At 33.3% G+C, this 15,527-nt stretch overlaps 1 protein-coding gene across 4 annotated transcripts in view; it reads right to left on the minus strand.

Moving 5' to 3' along the window:
- Positions 1-15,527, minus strand: part of ERBB4 (erb-b2 receptor tyrosine kinase 4) — a 1,181,951-nt gene that overhangs the window by 314,563 nt on the left and 851,861 nt on the right. For all 4 annotated transcript variants that reach the window (XM_025405288.1, XM_025405286.1, XM_025405289.1 and 1 more), the window contains exons 10-12: positions 13,154-13,227; positions 11,942-12,032; positions 9,776-9,975 (exon numbers count right to left, since the gene is read on the minus strand). In XM_025405288.1, the coding sequence (XP_025261073.1) occupies positions 9,776-9,975; positions 11,942-12,032; positions 13,154-13,227 (365 nt within the window). The remainder of the gene's footprint in view (positions 1-9,775; positions 9,976-11,941; positions 12,033-13,153; positions 13,228-15,527) is intronic.

The raw sequence follows: 15,527 nt of genomic DNA on the forward strand, positions 1-15,527 counted from the left end.
AGCTCTGCTCAGAGCTGAGGATATAACTGAAACATGAAATAGAATACATATTTTGTTACCTCATGGAGTTTACAGCTAATAAGAAAAACAGGCTGCATATAAATTTATGTATGTATAGAAATGTATATGTGTGTATGTATGTGTATATACGTGTGTGTGTGTGTGTGTGTGTGTGTGTATATATATATATATATATATAACAGAGTGCTGAGAGAACATAGAATATAGCAGTTGTCTAAACTTAGTGGGCAAATGGCATTAGGCCAGCCCACAAAAGAAGGGATATTAAAGCTGAAATACGAAGGGTAAGTAGGAATTCTTAAGGCAAAGGGGTGGGGGAAACGGGCACTCCAGCCAAGAGAGTCTAAGGAAGGAATCAGATTAGTGCTCTCAGAAAACCGACATGGGCAGCATATGGAAAGTGGTACCCTGTTAAACTGGTAAGACGGAGATGGGACAGATTGTGCAAGACCTAGTGGCCATTTTCAGGATTTTGCGTTTTGTCCAAAGAGCTGTTGGAAACTGTTGAAAGATTCTAAGCAGGAGAGTAAAGGACCTCCTATTTCAAAAAATGTCAGTTTCTTTGATGGGATTGACTTGAAGGCATATTTGAATAGTTGGTGACAAGGAGATAATAGTGATAATAGAGATGGGCATATGATCCAAATAGGGTCAACCCGTACGGGAGAGGGAAGGTAGAGCTTTTTAATCTGTGTTGATAAACTCATACACTCTGTGAATGCTCTTAGCATATGCCTTCCAGGACCAGTAATTTTTCATAAAGAATGAGAATTTGCCTAAGAGGAAAGCAGAGTGAAGCAAATAGAGGATTGAGCCCTAGTGATGTTGTTTGAACCCCTGGATCCAATTGTGTCTGAAAAGATATTCCTTGGACTTCTCATTTCTGAGAGTTAATATGGTCTCTCTATGCCTAAAGTAATTTGAGTTGGGCTCATGTCACTAAAAGAATACTGAAATAATTTCCTTTCATGCTGTAACAAGTTACTACAGACTTCATTGCTTAATATCACCTACATTTAAGCTCTCATAGTTCTGGAGTTCAGACGTCCAAAATGACTCTTAAGGGGCTAGAATCAAGGAGTCAGCAAGTCTGATTGCTTCTGAAGTCTCCAGGAGAGAATTTGTTCCTTGCCTCTTTTAGCTGTTGAAGACCCCTTTGGCGTGAGCTTGAAGTGACATTGCTGCAACCTTTGCTTCCGTGGTTATATCACCTTTTCCTTTACAGTAGTCAAACCTCCCTCTACCTTCCTCTTATAAAGACACATGTGATTATATTTGTAACCCACTTAAATAACTTCAAGATAATCATTCTATTTTAAGATCCATAACATCTGCTAAGTCCTTTTTACCACACAAGATAATGTTCATAGGTTCTGAAGATTTGAATGCAGTCATCCTCATGGGGCCATCATTTAGTCTTTTGTAAGCACTAAACTGCCCGGCAATAAGCTCTGTGTGCAGGCAAGGTTAGACATGTGGAAGGTGGAATGACATTATATGACATTGTAAAAACTTATAATGGGTTAATAAAGAAGTTGGGGAAGCAGCAATGGAGAAGTGCAGAGACATACCCATTCCCCATGTTGAACAGGTTAAATAGATGCTACACAAATTGTTGTTAACTCTTATATACCCTAGTTACTGTATATCTCTGACGTGAATGGGACCACAGCACGAAATTCTGATAGGAGGAGGTGAGAGGCAGTAGTGACAGAAGAAATAACATTTTATCAATTCTTAAGGTTTGATTAGAAAACTGAGCACAATATAAAATACCTCTCAGAAGAGATGTAAGTGTAAAAAAGTAAAATGAATCCAAAAGTATTTTGTTGAAAGTCTAAAGTAAATAAAATTTGATAGTACAATACTTATTATACTATAATTACCCAATTACGGTGTAAACTATAATTAAGTGTTCCCCTTATTTATTGGATATGTTATCATTAGTAAATGCAAAACAAATCCCACTATTCATAGAATGCTTTTTAAAGTTAGCTCTTTATCTTTGTCTCCCAAACCTATTATTAAATATCTGGTTTTAAGCTATTCAATTATGAATTTTCCTACAAGGGAACACAACTTCAGAAGAAAAAATGAATTGTTAGGATCACGTGTTCTTGAATATATTTTTGACTATAGAACGATGGGGGAATAATATGGGGTGTGACAGAGTAGAGTTTCCCAAGGATTTTCCACAGGCACCTGTCTCAGAATGATCTGCCTTGTATTAAAAATGCAGAATCCCAGGTTTCCCATCACATTGTCTGTGTTAGTTTCATAGAAATACTGTAACAAACTGCCATGAACTAGGCTTCTTAAAACAACAGAAATTTATTCTCTCACAGTTCTAGACGTCAGAAGTCCAAAATCCAAGTGTTCACAGGCTAGTTTCTTCTTGGGGCCTCCGATGGAGAATGTTCTATGGCCCTCCCGTAGCTTCTGGCAGTTGCCAGCAATCCTTGGTGTTCTGGGCTCGCTGCTATATCACTCCAATAGTCGCTTCTGCTGTCACACAGCTGTCTTTCCTCTGAGTAGGTGTATATCTTCACATGGTGTTCTCATTTGTGTGTATCCATCTGTGTGTCTCTTCTCTTCTTCTTATAGGTACACTAGTCATTTGATGAAGGACCTACCCTGCTCCAGTATAAGCTTATCTTAACTTTCCTTTTAACTACATGTGCAAATACCCTATTTCCAAATATAGTCACATTCGTAGATACCAGGGGTCAAGACTTGAGCATCTTTTGGAGGGGATACAATACAACTCACAATAGTGTCTAAATAAGAATCTCTGGAGAACTGAAGCCTAGCTTTTGCATTTTTAATGATTATAAGTTTTACTTTAAAATTTTGCAACCATTGATGAAGAGGCAAGTCAAGTTAAAATATCACCCACCGTTTGTAATAAAAACTGGAGTCTGCAGTAATCCTGGCTTTTATTGTTGAGAGATCATTCTCTCAGAATTTCTAGATTACAAAATAGAAGGGATATCATTTCTGTACCTAATTGGCAAGAGCAACTGCTTATTATCCTTTTGATAAGAATATAGAGAACATTTTGTAGCATTGTTAGTAATTAGTGTGCTGTTTCAAATACAATAACAAAATCTTACTTGAATGGTTTTTTTTTTTTTTTTTTTTTACAAAGAACAGTGTATTGATGTACTAGTCTAGTAATTTTGAAAGGAAAAATCTTAGAAGTGTAATTAAGATTTTCTATTTTCTGATTACTCAGAAGAATAGTGATTTCACTATATTCAAAGTTACACACTTTATGTTTCATACCAAGCTATGGTTTAATGAAATGTGTCACAGAGTTCATTAATTTCCCAGGCTACCATGCCAAAAGAATGGTTCCTCTGACTTGGTAGGCTGCATTTTGTTTGTAAACGCACATTTACTCAAGATAGCATGGGATGGGTTAGGAGTGCACAAATTAAAGGTGAAAGTATGGGAGCAGGAGAAAGTAAGAAAATCTGCCTTACCTTAGTAATATTTTCTTAAAATAAGGTAAATCTTAATTTGTAATCAAAATTCATTTTCTGTAATATACAACATATTAGAAATGACGACAATATAAAGTCTGTTTATTTTATAGATATCTAACATTTCTTATGATGTTATAGTAAGTAAAATGCTTGCTTCTGTATTTTGCTGTTTTTATCCCAGTTATGGGAGAAAAACAAATAAAACAATATATTAAGCAAACACTGTTTTATTCTTCACTGTGTGAGGTGCCTTCTATTCCCTACTTATTAACGCTTTGACCTGCTTCAATTCTGGACATGCAGTGACTCATTATAAAATTGGATGACGTTGTCATCCAGAGAGTTTAGTTATTAGAAATTAACTATAGCTCTAAAATTACCTTTTTCTAGATTCATGTAAAATGGGGTGGATTTTTCTACTGTCAAATTTCAGAAACATAAAAACCACAAATAAATATAAAAATGTGTATCCTTTTTAGCTTATTGGTGCCAAAAATATATATATTCCCCATCACCAAATATTTTTGCCCTGAGCCATTAATTTAAACTTGATATTTTTTTGAATTTTAGAAAGTCTCTTGCTTATCATAAAGCCAATTGTAAAATGTTTTAATTTAGAAGAGAAAAAGAAAAATAAATACATTTCAAGGAATTCTCAAACATATACTTTTTATCTGCTTATGATTTTGAGATCATTTCTAAATTCTTCAATGTCTAGCCTCCTGTTAATAACATAATAACTAATCTTATTCCTTCCATATCTCCCAATGGTTGATCTTGCAAATTTTTAATTAATCACTTTAATAAAGTAAATTTTTCTTCTGCGTAAAAAGAAAGCTCTTGATATTTATCTTTCCTTTTTTATGTTCAAGAAGGCACTTTTTGTAAAGTAAAATTAAATATTGTATCTTCACATTATATAATATATGTATATGTGAATGTCTAATATATAAACTATTTTTAATAGAAACATAAAATTTTTAGTAGTAGTAATAATAGCTAACACATGTATAGCTCTCTCTTGCTCTTTCTTTCTTTGTTTCTTTCTTTCTCTCTCTTTCTTTCTCCTTCCTTCCTTCCTTCCTTTTCTTCCTTTTCTTCCTTTTCTTCCTTCCCTCCCTCTCTCCCTCCCTCCCTTCTTTCCTTCCTCCCTCCCTCCCTCCCTCCCTTCCTTCCTTCCTTCCTTCCTTCCTTCCTTCCTTCCTTCCTTCCTTCCTTCCTTCCTTCCTTCCTTCCTTCCTTCCTTCCTTCCTTCCTTCCTTCCCTCCTTCCTTCCTCTCTCTTTCTTTTCTCTCTTTCTTTCTTTCCTCACTTTGCTGCCCAGGCTGAAGTGCAATGGTGTGATCTTGGCTCACCATAACCTCCACCTCCTGGATTCAAGTGATTCTCCTGCCTCAGCCTCCCGAGTAGGTGGGATTACAGGTGTGCATCACCACACCTGGCTAATTTTTGTATTTTTAGCAGAGATGGGGTTTCACCATATTGGCCAGGCTGGTCTCGAACTCCTGACCTCAGGTGATCTGCCCACCTCTGCCTCCCAAAGTGCTGGGATTACAGGCATGAGCCACCACGCCCAGCCAACATTTTCTTTATTTTGAGAGGAATCACGGTGAAATTAAGGGCCTAGACTTCGAAGTCAGACAGGCATTGGGTTGAAGTCCTTAATAGGATTTTAGTAGCGCCAAAACTGGAAATATTATTTAACTGTCTTAATAAATGTATACTCATCTGCAAATGCAGATGATTCTACTTTACAGGGTGGTTGTAATAACTAAATTAAACAATATACCTAGGTTGAGAGATAGAGTCTGGCACCTTTTAGCTGATTTGTTAGCTGATTAGCTAAAGTCAATAAGGAGAGATGGGTTGTTTAATAAATTATTTTGGATCCACATCACAATCAGGAATTTTTTAAAAACGCTATGCCAAAACGTCAAGATGTGTTAAAAATTTCAATATTGTTTTTAAAGTACTAGATGAAAAGAATTATCTAAAAATACAAGATCAAACAATTAAAAAGGAAAAGAACAATCTAACCACTTAACTATATAAAAATATGGTTTGATAAACATTGGATTATCAAAAGACAAATTATTCAAATTACCAGTAAGAGAGGAACTTATTCCCAACACATTTAAGGAACAAAATTTAATAAATTTAATTTGTAAATAGTTCTTTCAAATTTAGGAGAAAAAGAACAACTCCCGAATTAAAAATGAACAAAGTTCACATATAAAGCAATTTACAACATAAAAAAAGATGAATTAATCATGTAAATATAAAATACTTCTTTTCTTCCTTTAGATCACTGAAATTTGAAACCATAGATAATATCTAGTGATTTAAAGAGTAGTGGAAAATATTACTATCACACAGTGTTTGCAACAAGGTTAATTGATTTAGTATTTTTGGAAGATGACAGAGAAATTAGTGAGAAAATTTTTATGTAGCCTCATTTACAGAGAAATTCTATATCTAAGGTTTTAGCCACAGGAAATAATTGTACAGTACAAAATGTTTCATAAACTAGATATACATCATGGCAGCAGTGATAATATAAAAATGGAAAATAATTTAAAATACAATTAATATGGTACTGGTCCAGAATACTTGTATAAATAGCTTTAAAAACGAATGAGGAAGGCCAGGCATGGTGGCTTACGCCTGTAATCCCAGCACTTTGGGAGGCCAAGGTGGGTGGACCAGCTGAGGTCAGGAGTTCGAGACCAGCCTAACCAACATGAAGAAACTAAAATACAAAATTAGCCAGGTATGGTGTTGCATGCCTGTAATCTCAGTTACTCAGGAGGCTGAGGCAGGAGAATCGCTTGAACCCGGGAGGCAAAGGTTGTGGTGGGCCAAGATCGTGCCATTGCACTCCAGCCTGGGCAACAAGAGTGAGACTCCATCTCAAAAAAAAAAAGAATAAGGAAGAGCTCTATCTATTGAATGTGAGATGCTTATACTAATGCTTATACTATATTAAGTATAAGACATAGATGACTGAATGGTATTTAAATAGAAATGGTATGATCCCATTTATATATGAAAATATATATTTCACTATCCTTATCTATATATATGAAAAATATATTCACCAAGAATTATATATAATGTAGTTTTAAAAATATTTTTATATATTTTTTGTTGGTTTTATTTTGAACAATGAAAAAGGTACTATTATAATTGGAAAAAAAATATTTTTATTTTGAAAATCAATAATGAATTTAATTTCATGTTGAGTTTAACAGTATCTGTACAAATATTTTAAAGACTTGAGACTTGAGATATATAAGCTCAAATATAACTTGGATTCTGAAGGGCTGGTGTAATATTTATCTCTACACTGTTTATATTTCAGTATTAAAAATTTATGCTTAAATATTTTAAGAAACTTCAAATGCTTTTATAAATCTACTCTAAAACTTCTTCCACCTAACACTGCAATTTGGTTACTATTATAACCACATAAATGACAGAGGTCCAAAATATTCTAGCTTTTCATGTCCCAGAGTTTCCCTCAATCTCAATCTCTTCAAATCAGCTTTGAAATTTTTGACTTAAAAGAGTAAGATTGCTTTAGCCACTGTTAGCCTTTATAGATGAGTTAACCTTTTTTTATATTGTCATTACTGTTTTAAATCATGCTGAACTCCAAAAAACACCATTACAAATGAAGGACTGCCTTTTCATTAAGTTCATAAGCCAACTCTTACATTTAGATCAGAGTATTTCACGGTAACTGTGTGTAAATGTAAGTGGGCATGTAAGGGTGTGTATGCATGGATATGTTTACTAGGTGTGTGTATATGCATGTGTGTTGTATATGGAGCTGCATACAGACATCCACTCTGTATATGCATATATGTTTAGGTGTTGTAGTGAACATATGTGTATGCTCATGTACATCTTGTGTGTGTATGATATACCAAGATGGAATATCCAAAAAGGAAACATTTACAGTGCATTTAAAATGAAGCAAGCATTTAGACATTCCCATTTACAAATAGTACTGGGGATCGTAAACATCAGCAGCATCTCTGAGGTCAGGTTTACAGGGTAATTATATTTCTGAAAATGGAGGCATATGGAATTTTTATGGATCCAGTGTGCTGTGAGTCTGAAGTCCAAATTTTGATAAATGAATTCCATGCAAAATACATTTATTCTAATATGTTAAAAATGAAAAATGATATGCTTGATACTATAGAACCACAAAACTATGTTTCTCCTAACTGCTTCATTTTTTTCCCCAAACTGCAAAGTCAATTCTTGTGCACAGAACAAAAAAAAAATATGTCTATGGTCTGAAAAGTAGTTAACCTCAATCCAAGAAGCATAACACTGAAAGTTTAAACGCATTTTATATTTTAGTTATTATCATTATTATTATTATTCACTCCCTTTTGGTCATTTGAAATGTTCAGAAGTTTTAAAGAGGTGTAAAATAACATTATATAATTTACTGAAATATCCCTTTTTCTCATCTTGTTTCCCTACATTTATTTTTTGCATTTTCTTCTTCCCATTTGCTTTTCAAGTATAGAAAGATATATGAAATATGAATTTTTGTAGGATTTGTAAACTGATTAAGTGCATCAAAGAGGAAGAATGTTTTTTTTCTGATTCTTTTATATATTTCTTTACATTATTTTGAATTCATAGTTAAATTTTTGAAAGATAGTGGTACTAATTTTTTTAAGGATGTCGAAGGAAACAAGAGTATAACCCTGATTTAGGGAAACATTCATCAATTGGTATTGAAGAAGATTCTATCTTATTGCCATGAAACATCTACTTTGGGGCATATACACACACATATTGTGATGTGGGATAAGCTTAAGCATTAGGGAAAAAGCAAAGCAAATTTTCTTTTAGAAATCAGTAATGTGTAAAACCAAGGAAATAACATAGGCCAAATGAAATAATGAATATCATTCAATATAACATGCATATTTTGATACACAATTAGATTTTATATTTCGTGATTCTATGTGGAACAGAAGAATGAGTAAGAACTTAAGTTCACTCTTAGCAGGAATCTCATATTGGGACAGATCTCCTTCATTTAGAAATATTTTTAAGGATTGAAAAGAGCTAAAATATAAGAGAATTAATCATAAATTATATTTTATGAAGATTAGTAGACTGAGCTGTCTTAAATTATTTCTGGAACAAGATGAGATCTTAATAAATCAATTAATTCACTGAAAACTCAATAAACAAATTATGTTGGCCTCTTAAGAGTTTATAACTTTTAAAAAAGTCTTCTATTTATTCACACACACACACACACATACACACACACAAACTCAATCATTATTCATGTATACCCTTATGATTGTTTTAATGGAGAGATCAAAGAAGTAAGAAAATACTCTGAGAGCAGAATTTTCTAAGGTTCTGCCATTTAGAACGGATTGATTTTGTGCCCACAACAAGAATATTCATTTGCAAACAGATCATTTGAGTTCGGAGTCTTTTTATTCAGTATTTACCATAATAAGTCTGATGATTGTACTCATAATAGTGGCACTCATAGGATGTAGGAAAGAGTAGTATTCAGTAGAAAAACAGGGAAGAATTAAGTATAAATCATTGGAATATCAGTGCATTATATAGGAATGGCATAGTCATGTGCCTACAAAAGCATTATTTGCTTCAGAGTAAATGAGAAATTATTAAATGAATCAATAAGTAGCAAAACAGATGAAAAAATGATAAATACATGTCTACATAAATGCATTAATAAAGTAAACTTTCTTTCTGAACAACAAAACATCTTGAACAATGTACTTCTTGAATAGTAGTTTTTACACATGTTAGAAAAATACAACTTCATTTTTCTTACCACCTCTAAATGGCAAAACTCTGTTATTCTGTTATGAAACTCACTGAAATCAAACAACAAACAGAGAATTCAATAGGGTGGATCTCCACACATTGACTGGATCCTTGAAATTACCTGGGATGCCAATGATTTAAATACCCAGGTTCCATTTAGACATACTGAATTCAAATCTCCACAGGAGCGTTCTTAAGATTAGGTAAGACATCTTGCAAATAAATATGCCATATGTTGTAGAAAGTCACTTATTCTGATTATTTCATATCATATTTGCAATTGTAATAACTACCTTCCTTTTTAAGGGTTGGGATAACAAAGCAACAATTCTGACCTGATGTTATTTTTAATTTTTTGGTCCAAAGAAGAATGGGAAAAAAATTAAGTTTCTATGTTTTAAATGTCCGAGTAATGTACTTACTACAGTTTTCAGCTTTTCTATTGTCCCGGATTACTATTCTTTGGTTGATTGTGCTGAAGAGTGTTGTCCAGTTAATGGTATGATAATAACACAAGTTGCTGTTGTCAGTAATATAGATGTTTCCTGCGCTGATTTCCTTCAGGGACTGGAACTGTAGAGAGGTGATGCCCTGTTGCTTGAGGATAAGCAAGGAGAGGCCACTAAGGAGGGGGAAGGGAGAAAATGGAACCATGAGACACATTCTGGAGTAAAATAAGGCTGTCACATTTTATTTTTAAAAGAATGTTAATGGAGTATAAATAGAGACTGAATCAGTAACTCTGTGTTTTGAATGATATTTGTTTTTACATGCTATATACAGTTTTTAAAGTAATAATTTGACCTCCCAAAGTAAAATTTCCATTGCTTACAGTTATGCATATTGGCAGTGTATCTCTATTTCTGTGTATATATTTACCACTGAAATATCTGCTCACTATCTTCCCACCCCAAGCCCCCAAGCCTTAACTTTACATTGTTCAATGATGAAATCCTGTATTAACACTAAAGAAGTGTTTATAAAACAATCGTTCATCTACTCAAAGTAAGACATTAATTCCTTTTTATGTAATAGATTTAGACATATAGACATACCTTCAGAGTATGTCTAAATAATTTCAGAAAATGATTATAGGTATTTAGCTTTACTTTAATACCTCAGACACCAGAACTGTAATAATTGAGGCATGCGTAAGTAAGGTTAGGAGACGGTAAAAAGTAAAGAATAAAACTAAACTAAAATTAGAAAAAGAAAACAAACTCAGATGCCTTGGGTATCTGGGGAAAAGGTCTCTAAAAGTTAAATAACAACTACCCTGTTTAGAATTGCTCACATCATGCACTCCATGCTTGGAAAATACTAATATTACTTTGAGTGACAGACGATTGAAAAATCAAGGAAACTACTTTTATTTTAATATAATCCACATTATTGTAATTATTTACTTTTTTACTTATTTTCTTTTTTTACTTATTTACTTTTCCATTCTCTAAAGCATAAACATGCTTCCCATATTTTAATCAGTTAATGAATATTATTTTACATTTTGGAGATCAATGCTTTCCACTTTTATTTTTAGTTTTAAATATTCTTTGCTGTTAATATTTAGATTTATTTTCCATGGTTGTCAGAATGTGTGTGTGTGTGTGTGTGTGTGTGTATGCTCAATGATAAAGACCAAGATGCAGCTCTTTCTCTCAAATTTTGTCCCCAACATAACTATCTTGAGTTGTTAGACAATGTTAGCACAATGTCTCGATAGGCTTATAATATTTATTCAATGGATAGTAAAAGTTGTTTACATATAGCACTTTAATAGATTGTATCTCTTGACTATCCTTTCTTATTAAGCTCCTTTTTCCTTTACATTTTTAAAACCTCTTATAAATATAACTTTTAAATTTTAATAGTGAAATTCAATGTACTTTTTATAAAACATTATTATAAAATCAATGATGATATTAATTTTGGAGATATTTTGAACTTAAGTAAACAAATTTTAAAAATTCTTATGTAAATTGACTTTTAATTGCTCATAAATAAGAACGTCATACAGATGACATTGAAGAAACCTGTTATTTACTCTTATAATGTGAATTTAAATTATTGACATTATAATTTTATCAATGTCCTTCTAAACCTGAATTTTCTTGTCCATTTATTAACCAGCAGAACATGTAGAATGGCGGACCTGTTCCTAAAACATCAGCCCTGTGATGTGTAGTTCAAATTATAGCACCAGAGACAAGAACAGAATCTCCTGGCACAACAGCATTTGTATCCTATACACCCAAGCCATTACCAAGTCACACAACTCTTATCTTTTAATTATGATAATATCTGATAAAAAAGAAAGTTTCATTAATTGTTCATATCTTGCACCCCATACTTGCAAAATACTAATATTACTTTGAGTGACAGACAATTGAAAAAATCAAACTATGTATTCTGTAATACTTCATGCCATCATCGGAGGTATTTTCAATGAGCTTATCTTTGGAAATAAGGATGGAAGCATGATTTCCCCAGAATCAGTAAATCAATAAAAGTGATGGTTTTGACTTAATGCCCAGACGATGCTCCTCTTGAAATCTGTGAGACCTGCAACTTTAAACATATCCACTTACCTATAGAGTACTCTTCCACCAATGGTCACTAGGTTAGAAAAAACACTGAAATCAGTCATGTTTGGCGGCCATGACTGTATGTTCAGGAAACCTACAAGTGAAGAGTAGTAAAAATAAATCAGAATATCATTGTCTTAGTATTAGTGCTGATTTTTCTTGAAATATGGTGAAAACATGTTGAAACGTGGGAAGTGAGAAAGGGGTAGTGAACATTTCTATTTTTGAAGCACTCTATTACGTATGTATTCTTCCAAGATTGAGTCTCTTACCCAGTAAAACTGTATATGTTGAAAGGTTTCAATGACTCAATTTGATTTATTCTTATAAATACAAGAATGTAGTCTAACTAGATAAAGAGAAAAATATAGTTTCAATTTCTCTGAAATCTTTTACCTCTTCATCTGTATACTTACGATATCAGTGTCACCCTTATATTCTAAGACATTTATATACATATCTAACCTTTCTCATTAGATTTTGCATTATTTTACGGTAAGTCCATGTCTGATTCATATCTATGGGCCCCATATTACCCACTAAGACAATGTTGAACACATTACAGGCTTAATATATATGTGCTAAATAAATGCTACATGTTATCCATGTTCAAGAGTACTTCTTTTGAAGAAGTAAACAGAAAAACATGGGTTCAAAGATCAGTTGACACTTGCAAGAGTTGTAATGTCAGACTTTCAAAGATACTCATTTTGTAATTCCATGGGCTTTCAAAATATGCATAAAAGCTAATACCATCTTTAAAAATAATACGAGTTTTTACAAACTAAAATCTGCTTTGAAAATTAGTTGCTGATTCCAAACTTATGTAACTTTTTCTGTTTTGTTTTCTTTTTTGTTGTTATTTTGTGATGGAGTCTCACTCTATTGCCAGGGTGGAGTGCAGCGGCGTGATCTTGGCTCACTGCAATCTCCACCTCCTGGGTTCAAGCAATTCTCCTGCCTCAGCCTCCTGAGTGGCTGGGATTACAGGCACGCACCACCACACCCAGCTAATTTTTGTATTTTTAGTAGAGGCAGGGTTTCACCATGTTGGCCAGGATGGTCTCAATCTCCTGATCTCGTGATCCACCCGCCTTGACTTCTCAAAGTGCTGGGATTACAGGCGTGAGCCACTGTGCCCAGCCAATCTTATGTAATTTTTTTTTTTTTAAATTACGTTGTTCATAGCACAACAGTTGCAGTTTAAAAAATTACCTGTTATCTCTCTGACTGTCCGAAAGACATTCAGTTTCTCTGGGTCTATGGCTTCAATTGCATTGTAAGGGTCCCTAGAAAATCAAGAAGAAACATAGCCAAATTTAAATTTTAATAAAGGAGTGAAAATATGAGAAATGTGACAGTAGTTATTTTATTCTAATTTAATTTTAATTAGCAATAGGGGCGTTATCAATGCTTGTCTAAATTAATCTGTGCTAGATGTGGAGGAGGAATAATAGGTGTTTTGTGGACATTTTTGATGTCACAAAATATGAGATTTTCATCAAAGCCTATTCTAGATCTATAAGATTATTCAGATTGAACTATTCTGATGAAATTCTCAAAGATAGCAAGTTCATGTATGAACCACTTTACATTGCTTTGTTTTAAAAGTTTATTATTGATTTGGGAGAATATATACAGTCTAGAAATAAATTATATTATAGTGAGAACAACTGGTATTTCTGCTCCTCAAAGAAGTATACATTGCTAATAGTACCTGGAATTCATAAGAAGGATAGAAACAAGCACAGATAAAATCGACATTTTTTTCTTCTGTAGCTCTACATTTATCTACTCGTGAATTTTCATAATATTTATGACATTGTCCAAAAGTATCTCTTCATACAGATTACTTAGAACCATCTTGTTCCTATCTAGCTTATTCATATTCACGTGTATAACACAGGAACTATTCACTTCCATGTATATGAATTCAAGTAAGACTTCCAGTTTTCTTTTTTATTTTTAAGAAATCCACAGTAAGTTTTAAAATTTTATTACATTAAAAGACATTTCGTGCTATCCTAGGTAGACACCTCATATTAACATATATCATTTACAGAGAGATTAAATTTTATCCATTGGCTGCTTCTTCAAGATAGTTCAAAACTTCTAAGAACAGTGATCTTAGGCTTTTTTAGAAGTATGTATCTACCTGTAGCAGTCAAACAAATTTTATTCTTACTGTAGATATCTCTTCTTTTACCGGTCTCTGAGAACATTCCTTTTCGGTATGGTGAATAACCACTAGTGATCCACTCTAAGTAGCCTTAATAGGGCTATCAATCAACATGCTCCATAATCGCCTGACAAACAGATAGGCATATGGCTTATATCCTGGGGATTTGTGTCTGAATCCATTGGCATTTATTCATGCCAGCATTCAAGTCTTGAAAAGAGTATCAGTTCCAGCAACTTGATCTCTGGAACCACCTTGTACTGGCTTTCTGAACTTGGTTCATCAGCATATTCTTCTCTACTGCAAACCATTCCACATCTTTAAAAAAATTTTGCTTGATTAAATTACTGTTTCAAACTAAGAAGTGCAATCAATACAATGTACTGCTAGTTTAACATGGGGTACTTTATACTAGGCTCAAATACTGGATATTGCTGAGGTTGGAGAAACACTAAAAATGTGTTTCCCTATAATTCACACATAAACTATTGATTAAAATTTTCTCAATGTCATATTAATATCTCACAAAAGCTTAAAGTCTCAATTAAACGTTCTAGCAAACTTTCTCTATTTACAAGCAAAGATATATGGAACAAATAACTATGCTTTTGATGAATATGAAGCCAAATATGAAGTGTATCATGTAGGAAAACTCTTGCCTTCACTTTTTAATGTGCAAAGAATTTTGTATACAGAGGAAATATCAGCTCTGCAGTACAAGAATGAGCTTTCAACATTTGTTCTTTGATGAAAAGCAGTGTATAGAACAGCTCAGGTCATATAATCAAATATTCTGGCTTTATTGAGAAAGACTCAAAATTCAGGGCAAGCACACAATAACGGGGTCAGTCCAAACCTTTACTGAGAACACTTCTATGTTACCGGGAATGAAATGAATTCCGGAATGTTAACATGAAGCCCAATGGACCACAGATATTTTATACAGTTAATTTTAGAGATTCAGGACTCTTGTAAAATAATTTGACAGAATTCCACTCACTGACTTCAAAGTATGTCTTGGGAGTTGCATCCTGTAGCCACTCGAAATACATAGTACTTTAAAACAATTAACTTTCCAAACTAAATTCAGAGCCATGCAAAAGAACGTTATGTCTATCGTGTCATTGTGTTTGGTGATCCAAAATAAAGCTCAGGAGAAAGACAGAGAAACATATTTTCATTTCCACTGAAATCACTTTGTTTTATCATCAAGCTTATTATTTCTTTTCCATTGTCTATCACCATTGCAGTCTACCATGTAAACCCTTTCTTGCCAGTGTCTCATTGTGACACAGCATGAACATGCTTATTTGGTGAGTATTTTGTTACTCTAAGCACATGCCCATCAACAGTGTAAAACGTAACAAAACATGAAGGAAAAGTTTTCCTAATGATAACCCTAAGCACTAC

This window comes from Theropithecus gelada, chromosome 12, assembly GCF_003255815.1.
Source record: "Theropithecus gelada isolate Dixy chromosome 12, Tgel_1.0, whole genome shotgun sequence".
Taxonomy (NCBI): Eukaryota; Metazoa; Chordata; class Mammalia; order Primates; family Cercopithecidae; genus Theropithecus; species Theropithecus gelada.